Source organism: Styela clava, chromosome 1 (genome assembly GCF_964204865.1).
Source record: "Styela clava chromosome 1, kaStyClav1.hap1.2, whole genome shotgun sequence".
Classification (NCBI taxonomy): Eukaryota; Metazoa; Chordata; class Ascidiacea; order Stolidobranchia; family Styelidae; genus Styela; species Styela clava.
The window spans coordinates 19832491-19852008 of record NC_135250.1 but is presented as its reverse complement, the minus strand read 5'-3'; the positions used below and the strand labels follow the sequence as shown (position 1 = coordinate 19852008).

Sequence of the window (19518 nt, the reverse complement as noted above, 5' to 3'; positions counted from 1 at the left end):
AAATTTCCAGAATTATGCAGGCTGCCGGTCTTTATCGATAAAAGATCAACAGATGGTTAATATTTATCGCCAACAGGGATATGGAATCGTAGATTGACACGGGTGGTATTGGGGCCCTATTTTCGAACCCCCTAGAACTCTTAAATTTCGGAATTTTAGGAAATGGAATTTATTTTCAACCACGACTTTCAGCTGAAATGTTTTTTCTTCCAGGGGACGACTGTAATTATAGTTAGACTTTACAACCCTGGTGGGAAGAAATGTTGAAGGTTCAAATCTGTGTTCTGCATTACCTACAGAGGCACACACAAGTTAAATATGTAAATCCTGTCCCATCGCTTTGTTCGTTATCAATCGGTATATATGGGCTTTGGTTATCAATGGCTATCGCACGCCCCCAAGTGTCTCTCGACTAAGCTTTTCCGAAACGCAAGGTAACCATGGATGCCGATATGCTTGGGTGGTACGGAAAAATAACAGTGAAAATTGTGACTTCTTATTTACAAAATATGTCACTCTTGGCTAAAATATTTGGTTGAGTTGCGAAGTGTATGATTTCGCTTATATCCCGCGTAAAGAAAGTGATAAGACAACTTTATAATAGGGCTAACCACATGTCTTGGTCAGGTCAGCTAGACTATCTGAATATACTGGTCTAATGTTAGACGGAACTCATTTCTGTTGTCAAATTTTTCCAACATTTAGGCAATAGGCTATCACTGTGTTTAAATTTTTTCGCTTTTTGTTAATTATCTGTAGCTGTATACTGTATTCACCTTTGATATGAAATAAACTGATTCACCGGTATTTTTCTAGGTCGTATACTATAATCATGGTTAGGAATGGGAGGACACGAAAGTAGATATGTTTAATTAGTTAAAGAAGAAAAATAATCATCTCAGAAAGGATTAAAAAAAGTAATCCTAGTTCTGGTATCAATTTCATATTTATAGTGTTATATATACTCTGATGAATAAACATGCCATCTGTTGCAGATGAAAAAGTTGATTTAATGACTGTAAGTTCAACTTTTTTGTTTTTACATAATCTCTGTTCCATAGTTAAGTGTACTATAACAAGTAAGGCATATTATATGTTTGTAATATATAGGTATTCTGCACTTTGCTTTTGATGACGAATAACTTTTCATAGGGTCAAAATGGACAATGTAATTTTATATTTATTAAGTGGTTAGAATGACTGGGAACAATTTCCATCTAGGTTCTAAACTTAAGATTCATGCTGTACTTAATCAAGTCATTGTTCAATTTAATTCAATACAACTTCTTCTGGCATTCCCAAAGTATGACATATTGTGTAGGACTTTGTGGATTGGAAATATTTATGCCCATTCAAAATGAGTATCATATAGGCCTAATTAAATGAAAAAGATCCCATAAAAGTATTATTTTACATAGACGCAAGAGATGTAATTTCGGTATCAAACTAGATAGTTATTCCAGAACCTATTTCAATACAGTTTTTTTGAGCAGGTGATACAGAGTTATATGAGAGACAACAATATTAAACGTGATGACGATGTGAGAGATTTATATCTTGGAAGTTGTGGATTGACTGATCTTGATAATTTAGAACAATTTCGATTTCTTCAACATCTTTGGTTACAAGGAAATAAATTGAGTCAACTCTGTCTTCCTCGTAACCCTGATGTCTCCTTTGTGCATATTAATTACAGGTAATTTGCTAAGATTAGGTTTACGTATAAAAATAGGTTACAATATAAAGTGACAATACCAGTATTATTTTTTTTATTATAGTACTTGAAATTCATTAAAAAAAGATTGATGTTAGGGTTAATAAACAAATTATATTCAATCATAAAAACCTTTCAGCATAAAATAAATTTCATTTTTAGTCCGGAAGAGATGAAACCTGAAAATTTGGTTCAATCCTAAAATAATTTTAATATGCATCAGTGATGTTAATATTGGAAACCGTAGTTATAATAAATCCTTTGACGCTAAGGTTACAGCAATCCTCACGTAATATATATATAACAATGGGTTTCAAACTCACAATATTTGCACACGATCAAATGCGAATCAGTAAAAATATTTCTATCAATTAAACAAGTGGGTCTATGTTTGCAAAATCAAAATGCCATTGATAGTTTAAAATTTGAATTTTCAGTCAAATTTTGACATTTCCAAAGCTTTCATAAGTGAAAGGTTCTGTGTCTTTCGTAGTAATAATACAAACAAATAAAAAATTTTGCACAAAATGTTTTGTTTTCCTTGTTTTGAGATTAGATAAGAATTTGAATTTTCTATGGAAATACTGAATCACATGCTTAGTACACATCTGAGTTTTAAATTGTGTTTGCATTTTACTACTCATTTTTATCTCTTTTTTATTTTGTCAGAATATCAGAATTATATCTGAACGATAATGATATCAAATCAATTTCTGGAATGTTGCATCATCTGACTTGTTTGAAAGTGTTGATGCTGCAAAACAATCAACTTGATGATTTGGATGAAACTACATTAGAACTCAGACCAATGCGTACTCTCCATGTACTCAGTAAGTTTTTTAAAATAGGGATCCAGAACAAAATATTGAGTCTAATTAAGATTCCAACTATTGGTATTCAGATAGAATTTGAATAGGTATTTGAAGAATCAAAATTATAGATATTATTTTCATTATAGTTTTGTAAAATCCTATAGTTTCGACGGCGATATCATCATTTGTGTCAAGTTTTAGAAAATAGATTTTGGTTCTTGTTTAGGTTGTCTTACTTTATTTCAGACATGTTATACAACCCATTATCACAAGTACAAGGATACAGATTACATTTGATACATTTCTGTCCATCTGTTACACTTTTTGATAGGCAAGGTAAGTTAATTCATTTTGTTCTTCAATCACGTTAATTTGTATATCAATATCATAATATTAGCATAACTTAACCATTTTGTATGGTCATTGAAGGGTTTATCTTTTGGTTGCCTTTGATATCGAGTTGTTGGGTGCAAATATCTAAATCTTGAGTCGGGAGTTGAGTAGAGGCACAGGTCATCCCGAGCCCGACCTTATTATAACCTTCAAGTCATAAACAACAGGGAAATCGATAAATATGAATTATGTTGACATTAAGATAGAAACCTCAATTTTGCGTTGGAGCCAGTTCATTTTGAAATAAAAGTAGATGAGAATTTATTCATGTTTCAACATTAGACTTTATAGTACGTGGTTGACTGATATAAAGACTAAAAATTGTGATTGTAACAAAAATAAAATATCTTTAGTACAATGTAGTATATTTTGGGTCATTTAAATAATGTTCTTACTTAAACAGCTGTAACTGCACAAGAGAGAACAGCAGCTTCACAGATTTATGAAGAGAAACAGAATGCAGTGAAGGCAACAATAGCTTTTGGACGGCGATCTGGAGGTCCTCCTTTCCCCACTTTACAGCAAAGTAAAACGACAATACATGAGCTTCCCAGTCAGGCTAAAAATGACCTTGATAAGAAGCAGGTTAGTGCTATAACTTCACCAAATTTAAATATCGATAGGATAAACTCTTCATATTCACCCATAGATATATTGAACCACGAATATTATGAAATAGCTAACTGAAACTTTCCAGGTGAATAATTAATCACCTTGTGATATCGGGTTCATCGAGTCTAATTCACTTATTCACCAATGCTGATTTCAACTTGTGTATCACTAACCAGTGATGTAATGACTTTGAATTAATCACAAAAATTATGTTAAGAAGAATCATCTTCATGAGACGTGAATCACTATGGAATGACATGGTGATTTATGTAACCGTTTAGCTCTTTTCAAATGGTAATATGATGTCACTTTTTTGTATTATGTTACGGCAATTACCACCGCCGTCTCCAGTAGATTTAATCGTCCAATTGCCTTTGGTGATTGACACATTGATCTGAGCGTTGGAAACATGGGTGCTGATTACCCTACATGGCTTTGATTATGTGCTACTAAGGGATTACTGAATTTCCTTGTAGACATGCGGCCATTGTGACGTCCTGATCATTCAAATTTATCTATAGGATAGGATTTACGTATTTATCCTTGGGGAGAGGAAAGACTATAAATGACTCAATCATATGACGAACGACCGACTCTCGTCCGGTTTCCAGTCCATGTCGGACATGGGATTAGTTGGCCAGTTACTAGTTTTCAGATGCATGGGCTATCTGGATTCCATTTTCCGCTTATCCTTTCGGATACCCAACCTGGACTGGCATGGTACCGGTAACTAAACAAGACGCCGTTGTTTATAGCCATTTTCTCGTCTTTCCTTGTTCCCGGGATGCAAATGAAAAAATCTACTTCAAAAATACGTTGCTAAATATTGTCTAGTTGTTAAGATATTTAGGTGTTTTTCAATTATTTAGTTTTAGCGGCATATTCTTATATTTTCTAAATCTGTTCAAGGAATGTTTTCCAACATTGGAAGAAATGGTTGAAGAGAGAACAATGAAAAAATCATCGATGGAATACACAACATTAGATTGGTCACTTGTTCCTAATAGATTACAAAGAATAAATGGCGACATTGCTCCCAAGCCACAAAATATAACCGTCAAGTTCAGATAATAATACTTAAATATATGAAAGAAGACTTACTTTTTTTTCTGTTGTTCAACTCTCAAGCAAGGGCGCATGGGTACCACTGTTAGAATAGTGGACAGGGAGGATGAGATCACTATAAATTACGGATAACAGGTTTTGGACCAGGGGGCATGTAATGAATTAGTCCCGTCGAAGATAGAGAAAAAAATCGAAGTCTGTCCCGTTGATTCATGGCGTTTAAGATTTATAGAAACTTTAATTTGAATCTTTTTATTAAATAATTATTCATTTTTAATAAAAATGAAGACGGCGGAAGTTTTGCGCTGAATATGTAAATTCCGTCATCTACGACCAACGGGGAATGGCGGAAAGGTAATCTGACGCCCTACAATAGATTAATTTCGAGTAATATATATATATGATTAATAAAATCGTATCTTTTATGAGGAAGTTCAGTGATAGTCGAATATAATTCGATCAATTTTCGAGTATGGCTATTGTAGTGAGTGACTTCTAGGATGGATGTCTGAAATACTAATCTTTCCCTATAGACATAATTAGATATTTTTTTTAGTAATTTCAATTTTACCTCGCGCAGACTCCAATGCTGTACGCGTTCCTTCTACAAAAACGTTACACGCCACAATGACTAATCTTCTCACCCAAGTCGTTGCAAAAACTAACCAAAGAATACAGGCCTGCAATATTTTGAAGATTTTATTCGCAAACAAAGTAATTAGAAGATGGATTTACAAATTAAAAACAAATATCGATCGCCATTTTTGTTTCTGTGCACAATTGGAAAATAACAGCGTTCGGTTGTTCGACAAAAACAAGTAAACTTGTTGACCTGTAAAAGTATGCTGATAACCGCTAGGAGGCACAGTCCTCGTATTGGAGCTTGGGTGAATACAGTGGCCTACCGCTTATTCTAGGACGTAACTCATTGGGTAAGCTGAGCCGAATCAGGAAGATCCGGTTTCAAATTTTAGGATTTAGCTAACTGGCTTATTTTAAATATGGTTTGCAACAAAAGTGTAAAAAACGCCAATTGAAATATTATGAAAACAATTCTGCTGTACATTACTGACCCCAAAGTCTGGCACCCCTGTCCACACTAATATAAATTCTTTAAAAGATGTGGTTTCTGATTGTTTTATAAATGAAATATTCACAAACATTATAACCTATGCGTTCAAATCCTTTTTTGTCAAAAAATACGAAATATAATAGCAAAAACTAGCATACTTGATTGGGACGTGTGAGAGAAACATAATATCGCAATATAATATCGGGAACTATCACAAAAATGTCATCATCCGAAATATCGAAAACCAAAAAAAAATTTTTTTCATTTCAAATAATCTCATGCTCCACAAGTACCATCACGTATAAATATACATCAGTTCAGTTATATACATCCACGTATCAGACTCTGATGGTAAGTTCCATTACCTTTTTAGTGAACATATAAACATGCTTGGACAAATCCAAACGATGGACACTTTGACAAATGAACGATAACTAAGAGTTGTAACTTCATATTAGTTATCGTTTATTTGTGAAAGTTTTTTCAATTTCGCAATTTTATCGCAAAATTGAGGTCGTATTTATTATATATATCGTTGATATTATATACCTTCAAACGACATATCAAATTTCCCATATGAAAAAAACAGTCACTATGAGTCCACTTCATGTTTGAAACTGTAGGCATAGCATCAATCTTGTACAACGTGTACCATGACGATGAATTACTCGAAAGTTGCATCCAATCCTTGGCAGCATAGCTTAGAGTTTATTCATCCAGAGGCCCATTGCGCTCAAACTGATGTTGGTGGCATACTCCCTTTACTATCAAATTTCGCTTCTGAGTTACGAGTGACTGAAATCACCGATCCTCTTATAGTTGAATTTCCCATCGACTTTCTTCTTTTATTCGAAAAGTTATTGCATCCGCCTTTGAGCCAATTGAACGACAATGCCATTTGGACTGCTGACCGCATTCCGGACAACCGCTTGGTCAGTAAAATTGGACTGATGACGCAATATAAAAGAGGAAGTGGTGTGATGACGTTTACGGTGATGGCACCGGGTTTGAAGTCCAGCAAAGCAAAATCAAGTATGAATAAAATCATAGCCGGCATTGTGCAGCAAATGAACAAACCCAGTAAGAAGAATGGGAAGCGGTAGGAACGCGCCATTTTTGGGGAGAATTTTCGAATATTGCTTGATTTTCTTTTAGATAAGTTGTTATTCGAGGGATCGGGTGAAGTTACATTCGTTGTAGTAGAGTACGCATTATCGACGCGATTTGACGGACTTCCGAGCTTCGGGAATGATATAGCAGCTTTGCAGATGACAAAAAGTAGGAAGCCGCACTCCAGTGCCCAAATAATTACGATGCAAAGCAAATATGATTTAGCCATCGGTGTGTATAACCGAGAACAGTCTTTTCCTGGACAAAGCGGGGTTCCACTAGCAAGATAAAGTGTGCAAGTACAATCCCATGTACAATTCCAAGGTGTCATAGCAAGTAGTCCGTAAATAACAGGTATAATCCAAGCGAATGTGATAAGAAATAATGCTTTTCTCCAGCGAAAGTTTCGGTTCATCCTAAAAAATTAAAAAGTACCGAAGTGAGAACGATGTAAATCAATCACAAAAAATACTGAGAATTCTACTATAAAAATAACATTCGCTCATTCTTCGTCGCTAGCGGTAATATAACTGCAAATAGGCGTGAAAATGAGTCAAAAAATTAATGAAATGCATTCTCGTGAAGCTCTCAGTCGGCTTTAATCACAGGTTTCAATTAACATGAAGACCAAGAGAAAAGTTTTCCCAAAAGGTTATTTGTTTGAAGCCTAACACAACAACTGTCTCATTAGGGTATTGTCAATTTTTTTATTATTATTTTTTTTTTTGATAGTTTTTGTAATATCAAACTTTACATTATCTTTATTTTAGTTTCTGTGGGTCGCGAAAAATATCGGCTGTGCCAAGTGGGTCGTGATATAAAAGGCGGTGAAGGAAACTGCCCTAGCACCTCTCATCGTCTAAATATGACCCTGAATACATCTCAATAATGCCAAGCTAAGGCCTATAATTGTCCTTCAATCAAACTTTTGCATTTTCCTGAGTCGATGTATATTTTAAGAAACACCGCATAATTGATGAAACGCCTGTCAGTCAAATTTCCGCTGATTTTATCGCCATTCCATGCATGATGCGGATCACTTTACATATTTGGCTAAAGATATCTTACCCCATTTGAATCGAAACATTCTTTTCAAAGTTAATAATAGCACATAATCGACTTAACTTTCCAGTGGAGAAAAATATCGACATACGCTTGTTACTGAATCTCAAGGGACCATTTGTCTCAAGTTAAACTAGACAAGAAAAATTACGAATAAAAGGAATCCATATTAGACTTTTTTTTCAAATTTAAAGCAATGGTTGACGGTTCTGGGTATTGAACGAAAATTCAATCTATAGCAGTGTCCAAATTTAAGCCACACAAATTGTGCCCAACCCACGATGGCCCTTGCTCTACCAACGCTGTTCAGTCATTGTCAAAATTTTGCCCGGCACGTCTTTGGAAATAGGAAGGCCGAAACAACTCACTTCGATTAAAAAAAAAATGAAAACTGGCAAGAACTTTGATAATAATAGCTATGCCACAGAAGATATTCGATTTAAAATATATTTTCAAGCATATAACCAAAACCAACCTATTATTTGACTTTATGGTGGTGATGGTTCCAGACACCAATCTTCCGACCATATAAGTGTTGTCTTCAATAGCATAAATGAGGAGTCCAATGTTACCACATAAAATGAGACTGAATCCTGCTGTCATACCTATAAAATAAAGATCACAGAACATGAAATTGATTAAGCTTTTACAAATTAGGAGATTTCAAGGACCATCGCGATCTGATTTACGAAGTGTCTATTTTTAGTTGGGATTGTTGTAGAACGCCGGAAAATTTTACGTTACTAAAAACAGAAAAATTGAATCATCGTTTTTTTGTTTTGTTAAAGTGACCCAATATATAATATAGTAAAACATGGTAATATTTTTATCCATCGTGGATGATCTCATCCCATATACCACATCGAAAACCTATTTACCCGCTTATTTTTCCCCTTAAAGTATTTTTCATCCCCCCGATCCATAATAATAAGCGATGCGAATTAAATGCCGACTGAAAAGTTTAAAGGTTAAGCCAATTCCGAAATATTCAATACAATTTGAAGGCCGACTGAAAAGTTTAAAGGTTAAGCCAATTCCAATATTATATTACAATTTAAGGCAATGAGTAAATCCTGTTACTGGGCGTTATGGCTGATATAAAGCATCTGGTGCATGTATATTCCAGATTTTAAAAAGTTTGAGAAAAAAAAATGTAGAAGCTCATATTGTGAATAAAGTCCAGAGTATGCTAGATTTTTGCTCCAAAAATAGTTTGCGATAAGTCCCGTTTGCGCAAGAATATTCTTGAAAAATTCGTTTTAAAAACTACGACAAATTACTGTCAAGAAATAGCTTTGTGTTGTACTCAACTTTTTCTGTATGTATCATGTTCAAGTAATCGAATGATAAGGTCGATTCGTTTTAAATCAAGTCTAGTCGTGTATAGCATGTGCATTGACATTTACAACAAACGTAATTCACTACGAAAAATTCAATTTAGGAACAATTATTTTCTCATATTTTGCATCGGAGTAATACACTCCATGTGAGTTATTCGATTTGTTTTGACTACTTTTGTCCTTTTACATATCTGACAGTCGAGGGCAATATGTCAATTTTCGCCTTACCCGCCAATCAAAGTGCCGCCAAATCTGGTATATTTGGTTCTGACGAAATTTTTGCGGTAAAGTTCTTTGCCAACTAGATTAGATCAATTATGCCAAAAAATATTAATATCAACCATACTTGATTGCCCAAAAGTATAAGCGTCCCCATGACAGAAACTGTGTTTTTAATTTAGCACATCCTAATTATGAACAATTCCACTCATGGCCAACCATTCTACAAATTACGACTTTCGGTTTCACAGTAACTAGTAAGTAACTGGTATGATATGAGTAGTTGAAAACTATCGAGCCAAAATTTTTCCCCGGGGAGTAAAATAAATAGGAAATTCCCAATGGAAAACAAATCGCTGACATGAAGTACATGGACAAATGATCTTCAGCCAGTTGTAAATTGATTGACTAAACGTATAGTCGGTCATGCCAGGACCGAAAGAGGAAAAGCGTATCAAAATATTATCCATCTCACTCATCGTCACTCGCCCATACATGGAATCGTACTTCAATTACACTTGATCAGGTTATAGAACGTTTTACTATGGATCGTACCTGGTCGACACAATGACGTAACAATGTCGACTCATTCAAATGACGGGAAAACAATCCAGCTATCATCACCCATCAATATAATGTGTTTCAATTATCTTTGAAATGTACAATTGCCTTAGATATACCGCGAAATATTTTAATTCGGCATGATGTAATGAAATAATTAATTCTTCATATTGTACATTGCTAATAAGCTAATGAAATAGGAAGATAAAAGATTGTCAACAGCGTTTAATTTTTATCGCCGTCTATGGACCTTCTATGATTGTCTCATCCTGCCACGACGCCCGTTCAGTCTTACTCAAAATATATATAAATTGTCCTAAATACTAAGGCCGAAACCAAGCTTTTTATTCAATATTAGCCAACTGTGCCTAGCATTTTAGCCGTCCGGAATTACTTATGACTTAGATGATGATGAAAAGCTTTAGGACATTAGAGCGACTGCAATGGATACGCCACAAGCTGAAGAATAATTATCGGCAGATAGATTTCACAGGTATTTGAATGTGTGCTCTCAAATCCACACCACCCGGTCTAGGGGAAAACAAACTCCGAAAGTTTCGTTTTTTCAAAACACTTTGTACACTTTGCATTGCAGTGATTACTTGAACTTCAACCTTTGGAAGCAAATCATAGATAGAAGCTAAATATAACATGTCTTATGTGCTGGTTGTCATGCGCAGATGACCAATTAATATTACGTTCAACCAAAACTCCGACCAAAACTATCATTGGTTTTACGTGGCCAATTATGAGCCGAATATGACTGGTCGTTGATCATTTCTGATAAAACCATTGAACTGCAACACTAATCCAACGTCAAGAGATATTTACTTGCGAATAACTAGGTATCATACACTTTGATTGATACGGCTTTCAAACATCGCTTCTAAAGATTTTGAGTCATCCATAATTCAGTCTTTCAACACATTCGAATCTTTTAATTTTGCAAATTTTCTGGACCGAAATCGGTCCAGTAACGTATGTAAACATTTGTATTTATTTGGTGCAGCCTGATGAGTTTATGAATGCCAAAGTGTTTTTAAATGAATTTGGAAACATAAGCTTGCTATTTACGCTTCAGCACGATACCAGTGGGGGGTTCTGTCCAACCTAACCAACTACGGCACATATAATGAACTGTGTAATACTGTAATGGAATGTTTAAATGCTACAAAACAAAAAATCCTGGTATGTGGAATTTCCATAAATTGCAATGGACTTGCTGCCATTTCCCATCAGTAAAATCTTCTAACATCAGCTGTGTTATTTAGTATGAAAATATGCTGATAAGCTAATCTTTCACTTCTGCATCTGACAGTTATTTCCGACAAACTCAATTGACGTCAAATTTGTGAAACGAGTTTGAATTTTCCTAAACTATAAATAACATATAATTGGAACAATGTAAATAATGCTGATTTGAAGCAAATTGTATATATAGATAATATACAATAAATATTGTTGAGGAAAGAGTTCGGTAATATATTATGTTTTTAATGGAGCTTCACAACTACAATTAAAATATTTTGTGGATTCGAGCCTCGAGGTATCGCGAAAAATAGGCCATGTCTGTGATTTCAAATTTGCCAGCGGCCACTTTTGTAATACGGCCAGTCCAAGTAAGAAAATGCAGGAAAATCATGACATTTTGTATGAAATGAGCCTTACTAGTAAATAGCGTTGATAAATATCGGCAGCGAAGCCATTCACACACAAATTAGAATCTAATTAGATGATCGTGTTTTAGATGAAACCCCAAGCCAAACCTAAAAAGCGTCCAGATGTTAAAATATTTTTCAGGAGTACAGATATATAACTAATTTGAACTCAGTTCTAATATGTATACGTGTCATTTACTGGAATACACTCAAAGCAGCGTCTCATTTCAAAAAGGCGCCGAGTCCAACATGCGCAGTTCGTGATATAAATCATAAAACAGGCGGATACAGTACGCCGTCGCCTCGTGTTACTTCCAATGAACGGTAATTAAAAAAAATGAAACAATGGAAAAGCTGATTGCATAATGAACACAATATTGTATCACCGCTTCTGAATCGCGGGAAGTTTAGTTATTAACGTGAATATTACGTGGTATCACATTTCGTAAATGAGGAAATTTAAGCGTGTTTTTAATAGATGTGGCTCGATTATCCATGGTATCAAATCATATTTTAGCTAATATGTTCAAAAATATAGTTAATTTTACTGTCGACTTCTAACTGCAATCATCAGGAAATTGAGTTTATTTCTAATGAGTTATTCTATACAGAGTTTCGGATTTCGGCATTTCCTCAACATAGTTACGTGCAATACTTAGGCGTTGGAAATAACTTGATTAAAAATTCTAACTGATCTTTGAAAATGAGGGGGGATGAAAATGCTAATAAAAGTATTTATCCCGGATTTCAACATCCGTTCTTTACCGCGGGACTAAGTAACCGTGAAAATACAATTGCTAACCGTGAGATCATATCTAAAATATTTCCATATTACTTTGCTTGGTCCTTGGCATTGGGTATGGATAAATGATATTCGAGTTGATAAAATACAAAAGTTATCAGCCAACTACTAATTAATAACGACACATTGCTTTAGAAACGTGGATCTGAAACTTGTTAAAACGCCCTTCACATGTTCAAATTGCAAGTGAAAATTTCTCAGAAATCCAAATTAACGCTATTCAAATGTACTAAATTCAAGTATTTAAAAAAAGTTTATGTCATAATTTCATTCCCTTGGATAATATTTAAGATGTTTGAATTCTATAAGCTTTGAAGAGATAACTGCCGAGAAAATAACAAATTCTTCGTATTTGAATTTTGTTCCAAATACTTCAGAACACAGATACTATTAGAAACACCGCACTTACCCTTACGAAACGCCCACCAATGAGTTGGTTCCTTGCTTTCTAGTCCGAAGTAGTAGTTGATAAAGTGGTAGAACGCCCACAAACTCGTCAAAACATTGGCAATGAGTGCGCTCGTGACATACGTGTATACGTTATTGTGCTTCAGTTTCTTTCTGTACAGCAGCACGGCAAACAAAAACGCAAGATTTTCAACCGCCACCAGTCCTGGAGCAACAGATACAACAAGTAAATAGGATTGTTTCAGCGGTTCACATAATTCCTCTCCTTCCAGTGGTATGGTAACGTTCTCAAATTCTTCTTCTGGTGGTATGAGGTCTATAAACATTCGAGGTTGCGGAGAGAAAATTAAATCATCCGCCATATTTGTCACAGTTTCTACTTGTGTTATATATTTCTTAAAACTAATACCTGCTAAAAGATGAACAAGAAAATATGAACTCAAACATGTCAACGAGAAAACGAAGCTTTTCATATCATATTCATCAAGTAGCCAAACAATTCTTTTTTGCCCACTTGAACAAGACATTCCCTAGTACAGCAAAAGCTCACCGTCGGACCCTAAGGTACCGGCATATTTCGGCCTCGTGGGTGGGAATTTACATGCATTTCTGAATATAATATTACATACAATAAATAATTTACCTTAACAATCACTAAGTTTACGACTATTATACGAAATATTGTACGTGACTGCCATACACTGCCAATATCAAAAGAAATACGGTGATATGGCATAAAAAATTTATGCGGTTTCAAAATCAATTTGCCACAGTGTATCCATATAAATGAAAACCGAGAATAGAAACTATTTGCTCAAGAAGCATATCATTCTCGTGTGGTTCTGAAACTTGGTAGGATTGCAAAAGGTGCCGTGCCGTACTGGTGACGCAAAGGTAAATGACACTAAAATTAATCTCCCATTCTGATTATCGTAATGAATAAATTATTTGAAATATTTCTAGGACACGTTGCTCTCTAACTAAAGGCTGAATGCTGTGTCATGTATGCGAATCTCTGACTCGTATTCGCTAATCTATCAAGAAGAGGTTTTTACTGACGACTTTCCTCGATATTTCCATCAATTTTATGTCTCAAATGAAAAGGATTGGCCTTCGGGGGTGCTATAACTAACCAATATCGATCGCAGTTGTCGAGATAAATTGATAGCGAACTCCGGGAAGGCAGCCGAAACGCTCGAGCCGGCGTGGCGCCTGCCTGGTCTCTCGCTTCGCCAGTGCGAAACATTTGTTAGCACCACGTTTCTGTAGCTCGTATTCCGCGCCATATTTCTCAGTATAGGTATGGTTTTTCACCATATCCTAAGACTAAATGACGTCTTAAAATTCTCTTCATTCTAGTTACAAGGTTAATCTGATAAAAAATTTGCACTTGCTTTACCGTGACGCCATGAATTCTGTCTCTCGACATCGGCAATATCCAGGCTTTATGATCGTTAACACTGTTTCTCAGCAGGAAGTCGCGTGCGCAAGAAAGTTCAGTAAAGAGTCTGAGCGCGAACTTGTTTTGCAATGTTTCCGTAAACATGGGCATGGCTTTGTGTAAACACATTTGAATTTAATGTGTATTTTTACGTGACTAGACGGGTTAAATTCTATTGAATTGTGTTAAATTAAATTAACCTAACTGCTGTGAATTTTACCGCAACATAAATTACAAAAGCTGTCTATATTTAGCTGCTCTGCTGAGTTTTATTTTGGGGAACATAAGTACAGGAAGTTTAAGTAGCCTACATATTCCAGCTTGCTCTTTTTATGAAATGCTTTTCACACTAATACTATCTTCTGGGCGCTCCCAAAGTATGTGCACCAAGATGACGCACAACCTGTACCCTAACCAGTATGTTCAGGTTGTGCGCCATCTTGGTACGCATACTTCTGCAGGTCCATCTTCTGCCTCTCACGATGAGCGCGAAATTCCGTTTTCGCTATTTCATCCTAGGTAAAATAATTGTTGTCCTGCAAGGACGCACGCTATAGTTGCGAATTTCATTTGTCGCCATAAAAACTAGGCTACTTAAATGTCTCGATATAGATTTTCTACATATTTTCATAAAATTTTCGCGTCCAAGTTGTACAGACACTCAGAATCGGTTAAGTGTGATTATCGTTAGACCAAGCGCGGGGAGCATAATATTTGACGAATAATTTTGATTAAAACCACGAAAATAATACACTTCGATAATAGAATTGAAGACCTCCCACAATAAGGCAATAAATGACACTGAGACAAATCGCAGACGTTTTATTTTGACAAGGAAGGTTTCAGTGACTGGACGATTTTCCGCCAGATATGAGTCATGGCTGTCGTTGTTCATTTACGTATTATGATTTCCAGATTTCAACAATAACAATATTTCCAATTCCCATAACATGACGAAACTTACGTGCCGTTTAAACTTAACATTTTGTCAGCGGCAAAAAAATTATAATAAAAATATTGATGTGAAAATGTGAATCTAGATATATATTAGGTTCTCACAGTTACAAGAATTTGCCTACAAACAAACGTACGTAAATGTGCAGTACGCAAATTATTGCTAGCCAAAAGTACACAGTAACATCTATATCCGCCACTTTATTCTCCCTTGTCTAGTCTGCTATTTGAAACCAATGGCTGTCTCATTGCCAAAACCGTTAAACGGTCATCCCATCTATACCTCACCTTCTTTGACTTGTCCAAAATTATGGACAGCAACAAAGAATAAAATAAAACAAATAATGCAGCTGCGTCTCAATTCGCAAGGCTGTTTATTAAATTGTGATTAGTTACAAGCCCCGATAGCGAACAAAAATTGCATCATAATCCAATTTTCTAAGAAGTACGATCCATACATAACACATACAATGAGGGGACACGTTATCGCTGGCCCAAGTTATAGAATGTTATGTGACGTAACAATGCCGTGATTTTAAACCAACGCTCGTTGACTTATAAAGCGATTTTGATAGATTTAACTTCCCTAATGCTCTTATGCAGCCATTATTTCCCGGTCAAGGGCGGCTCTTCATCACAATAGAATAAAGCAGTGAAAGATCTAAATTAAACGGGAGTATAACTAACTTAAGATCGCATCTGGTGACAGATTGAAATTCAAATTAACATTTTGTAAAAATGATGTGGCAAAAATATATTTCAGTGAAGTAATTAGCCCACCTCCCCAGCCATTTTTAGCCGCTGGAATCCAATTTGCCATAGTAAAGCAGGAGTTTAACTCCTTCCTGAATTTAATAAGCCACTCTTGCACTAATGAATTTAGAGCAGGTAAAACGGCGCTCTTGAAGTATGTGTACCAAGATGACGCACAACCTGAACCCTAATCTGGTACACATACTAGGTTCAGGTTGTGCGCCTTTTTGGTACACGTATTTTGGAAACACTACTGTCAGAACAATTTCGACAAAAAATGGCTGTTATCAACAAAGAAAACTATTCCCTCGCAGTTGGAGTTCACTTATCTCATCCTACTAATAATTCTACATCTTTTCACAAATTTCCATTTTTAAGCCGTTACTCACAGCTTGAAACAAAGCCGGGGAAACAAAAGCACGAAACGGTCAAAATTTCACGAATTGAGTTTTAACAATAATTTAATTAAAATCTTCTGTTCAGTAACCGCAGTCGCCTTCTGTAATAACTATTGAACTAAGTATTTTTTATTCCGACAAATTCTAAAATTTACCCGAAAGTATTGTGTTAAAATCTGAAACTAGCTCCACTGCATGGATAAGAGTTTAATATTAGCATGTATTGGGACCTCGCAAAAAAGCTGGTCTTCGAAATATAAATAAATCGAATAATGAAGTAGAGCTCTATTTGGGGCGCATGTCCGGCTTCACATATTCTCCTGCTGGAGTATTATTAGACAGCCTTGCTTCATTGAAATATAGAGAAATTCAGAGGAAACAGTTCGAATCAAATGCAACCACTTTGGTGACCTATATCACGTTTCTAATTTTCTCCAGAGACAATGATCGAAATTTAAAATTACCAGAGGGAAAACAAATTTGATCGTTCCGCGAACTTTTCAATGACATTATACTGATCTTTCGAGTAGCTTGTAAGTACAATGTTAAATACTTCGCCTCGCGTTTCAAGTGGTTTAACCTTTGACCCTATCGAAGAGAGCGCATTGGAGAATGTCCTCGTAATTATGTGGCCAGGTACCTGTTTACACAATTTTGATACTTTTGAACAATAAATCGTTGGTACTAGTTTAAGGAGTGTTTTAATTTATAATGCAATAAATGTAAACACTTCCAGTTGTTACGGAAAATTGTTTCAACTACCCGTCTACCATTACATGTCTAGACCATATATATTTGCTTCAAACCTAATTTTGGCATCTGTCTTCTTCATTTCCATTACGTAAATAAAACCACTCACGATGTATTGTCATTCGCTCTGTTTTCATCACATTTGTGAGTAATCTTCGGGTCAAGTCACTTTTTCGGGATCAGCTCTCGTTTGAGTTTGAAATCAAAGCCAAAAAACAATAAATTTTGGTAAACGAAAGCCAATGTAGTAAATTCTGTAGAGAGTTTAGTACACACTGCCAGAGATGCTATATATATTACATATTTAAACTCTTAATAATCGTATCCCTATTAAAGTAGACTCATATTAAGTAGACTTCGACATTGACATATCTGACTGGCGGCGGCAGATAGGATAACGTAGTAAATTGATTCACAAATCCTAACTAGACTACAGAATAATATCAAGGCTGTCGTTGTGAAACGCCAAAACTGGTTTTTGATAAATTATTATTTTCGTTTCTTTTTTTTTCATATACAGACGTATTATAAGCTTCCGAGCTTAAATAAACTAACATAACGATTATTCAAAACGATAATAAACAAATTAGAAGCTGACAATACTGAATTCAACGTACTTAACAAGATTAGAGATATCACCTTCAAATCTTCATTAATTTCGAACCAGGCGAGGGTGCGTCAAACTATGCTGGTAAACAGTTGCAGTATATGCAATCGACAGAACGCTTTTCGAAAATGACGCTATTTATTTTAAATATACAAAATGTCATTCAAACTTTAGGTAACACTACTTGGTATACACTAATCTATTATTTCCTCATCAATTATTGTGACTATAATAAATCTGCACCTCAAAAATTTTGAACTGCCTTCATCTCCAGCTTAATTCATTGCGTCATAAGTACCTGTCATTAGAGTTCTCATGACATGCATTGCACCACACGCCATGTGCAAAAATACGTAAATTTACCAAAAGTATTAAAAGTGAAAAATACAACAGGACAGAAAAAATTATAATACCTATATTTGATCATACATACAGTTCTTATTTAAAAGCACAATTCGTTGACACAAATGGTCTAACTACAGCACTTGTTGAATATACGGCGTAAATTCAATGGATTTCCCAAAGTGTTTAATAGTGCTGGAAACTGTTAGCAGCATTGCACGTCTGCGGAAACACGCGCTCAGAAATTGATCTAGAACTTTTACATATTTGGGCCACAGATAAACCATGACAATAGCATGAATGAAGACAAAAATTGAACGTTTCGATTGTATTTGCTAAATTAAGTCAGAAAATTTCAGTATTAGTTAAATTAATTTCAGAAAATAGGCTACTGATATTCCATTTAGGCTGAAATTTATTATTAATCTATCTTTTGCGTCGTACAACTACTTTGACGGGTCCAAACTTGGGGCACAATCCCCCCTTAATACATTTGAACTTTTCAGGGGTGCATTGGCCCTGTAGCTGTTTCCACCAGTGTGCAAAGAATCGTCGTTGCTTATCCAATCCTTGCACCTCGAATTTATCCACAGGCAATGTATTGGATTGCCTTGGAGTGTACATCGCTAATATTTTTCAAAAGCGCCTGGTCTGCGTTTAAGCGCACTTCTCGTAGTGCACGACTTTTATTCCGCACTCAAATATTGAACAGCCCATGTAATAATAATTGTTTCAACGGCAACTGCGTGAATCACAATCGTCAAATTCGAATAATTTGTCACTAAAGAGAGTCTGAACAGTAGCCCATCGTACACGAGTCCAACCAAGCCTGGTGTTGAATGTAGCACAACGACACGACCATGCTGTCATCTAAGGTCAAATATGATTATATTTCCGATTAGTCGGAAGGCATATACCAGCGCCCCCAACTTTAATGGCAAAATTGTGCGTCTAATCTAAACTTTAGTCGACTCTGAGTATTGTGTAATTAGCAATAAATTTTAGCGCCACAAGCACTGCGGCTCAACTACAACTAGCACAACCAATAAGTGAAAAATTGTCACAAGCTATGCGGAAAGATGACCTATTTTATGACTTTTGAGGTCAAAAAGCAGACACGGATGCAATATAACGGAGTATTGCCAGTAATGCCTGACCTTATAGTGTTTTTGTATCAGAGAAGGTTGGATTATAAATAATAGAGATCTTAGAGTAAGGCGTATGTTCTATTACACAAGGCCGAGCAAAAGGCGTTAACAAAATTTGAGTGAGCAATATGTGAGAAAATATCTTCAAAGCAATTGATGTGAATTACTCAATACCCGTGTTGAATACAGATGTCAGGCACAATACGGAGTTTCGATGAAAATTTTCTCATGATAATCACACGGTCAAATTTTTTTTTCGCGAAACACAAGTATACACACCGTTGGCATGAATGGATA

The 19518-nt window shown here is 35.4% G+C and overlaps 2 protein-coding genes across 2 annotated transcripts; one reads left to right on the top strand and one right to left on the bottom strand.

Annotated features, from left to right (window-relative positions):
* The first annotated feature begins 791 nt into the window (after nt 1-791).
* On the top strand, nt 792-4631 carry LOC120345556 (leucine-rich repeat-containing protein 72-like). Its single transcript, XM_039415050.2, has 6 exons — nt 792-1018; nt 1494-1696; nt 2384-2544; nt 2773-2862; nt 3323-3504; nt 4441-4631. Exons 1-6 carry the CDS (start codon nt 980-982, stop codon nt 4600-4602), a joined length of 837 nt encoding a protein of 278 aa, XP_039270984.2. The 5' UTR covers nt 792-979; the 3' UTR covers nt 4603-4631.
* Nucleotides 4632-5279: 648 nt separating this feature from the next.
* On the bottom strand, nt 5280-13260 carry LOC120345547 (uncharacterized). Its single transcript, XM_039415037.2, has 3 exons — nt 12830-13260; nt 8316-8445; nt 5280-7194 (listed from the first exon to the last, which is right to left on the bottom strand). The coding sequence occupies exons 1-3, from the start codon at nt 13188-13190 to the stop codon at nt 6402-6404; spliced, it is 1284 nt and encodes a 427-aa protein (XP_039270971.2). The 5' UTR covers nt 13191-13260; the 3' UTR covers nt 5280-6401.
* Between the last annotated feature and the right edge of the window lie 6258 nt (nt 13261-19518).

Bases quoted from the DNA above. Each gene is read 5' to 3' on its own strand.
- LOC120345547 (XM_039415037.2), bottom strand. From the start codon at position 13,190: ATGGCGGATGATTTAATTTTCTCTCCGCAACCTCGAATGTTTATAGAC. The intron at 8,446-12,829 runs GTAAGTGCGGTG...TTTATTTTATAG, and splicing joins TTGGTGGGCGTTTCGTAAGG to GTATGACAGCAGGATTCAGT. The intron at 7,195-8,315 runs GTTGGTTTTGGT...TTAATTTTTTAG, and splicing joins ACCATAAAGTCAAATAATAG to GATGAACCGAAACTTTCGCT.
- LOC120345556 (XM_039415050.2), top strand. From the start codon at position 980: ATGCCATCTGTTGCAGATGAAAAAGTTGATTTAATGACT. The intron at 1,697-2,383 runs GTAATTTGCTAA...TTATTTTGTCAG, and splicing joins TTTGTGCATATTAATTACAG to AATATCAGAATTATATCTGA. The intron at 2,863-3,322 runs GTAAGTTAATTC...TTACTTAAACAG, and splicing joins TACACTTTTTGATAGGCAAG to CTGTAACTGCACAAGAGAGA.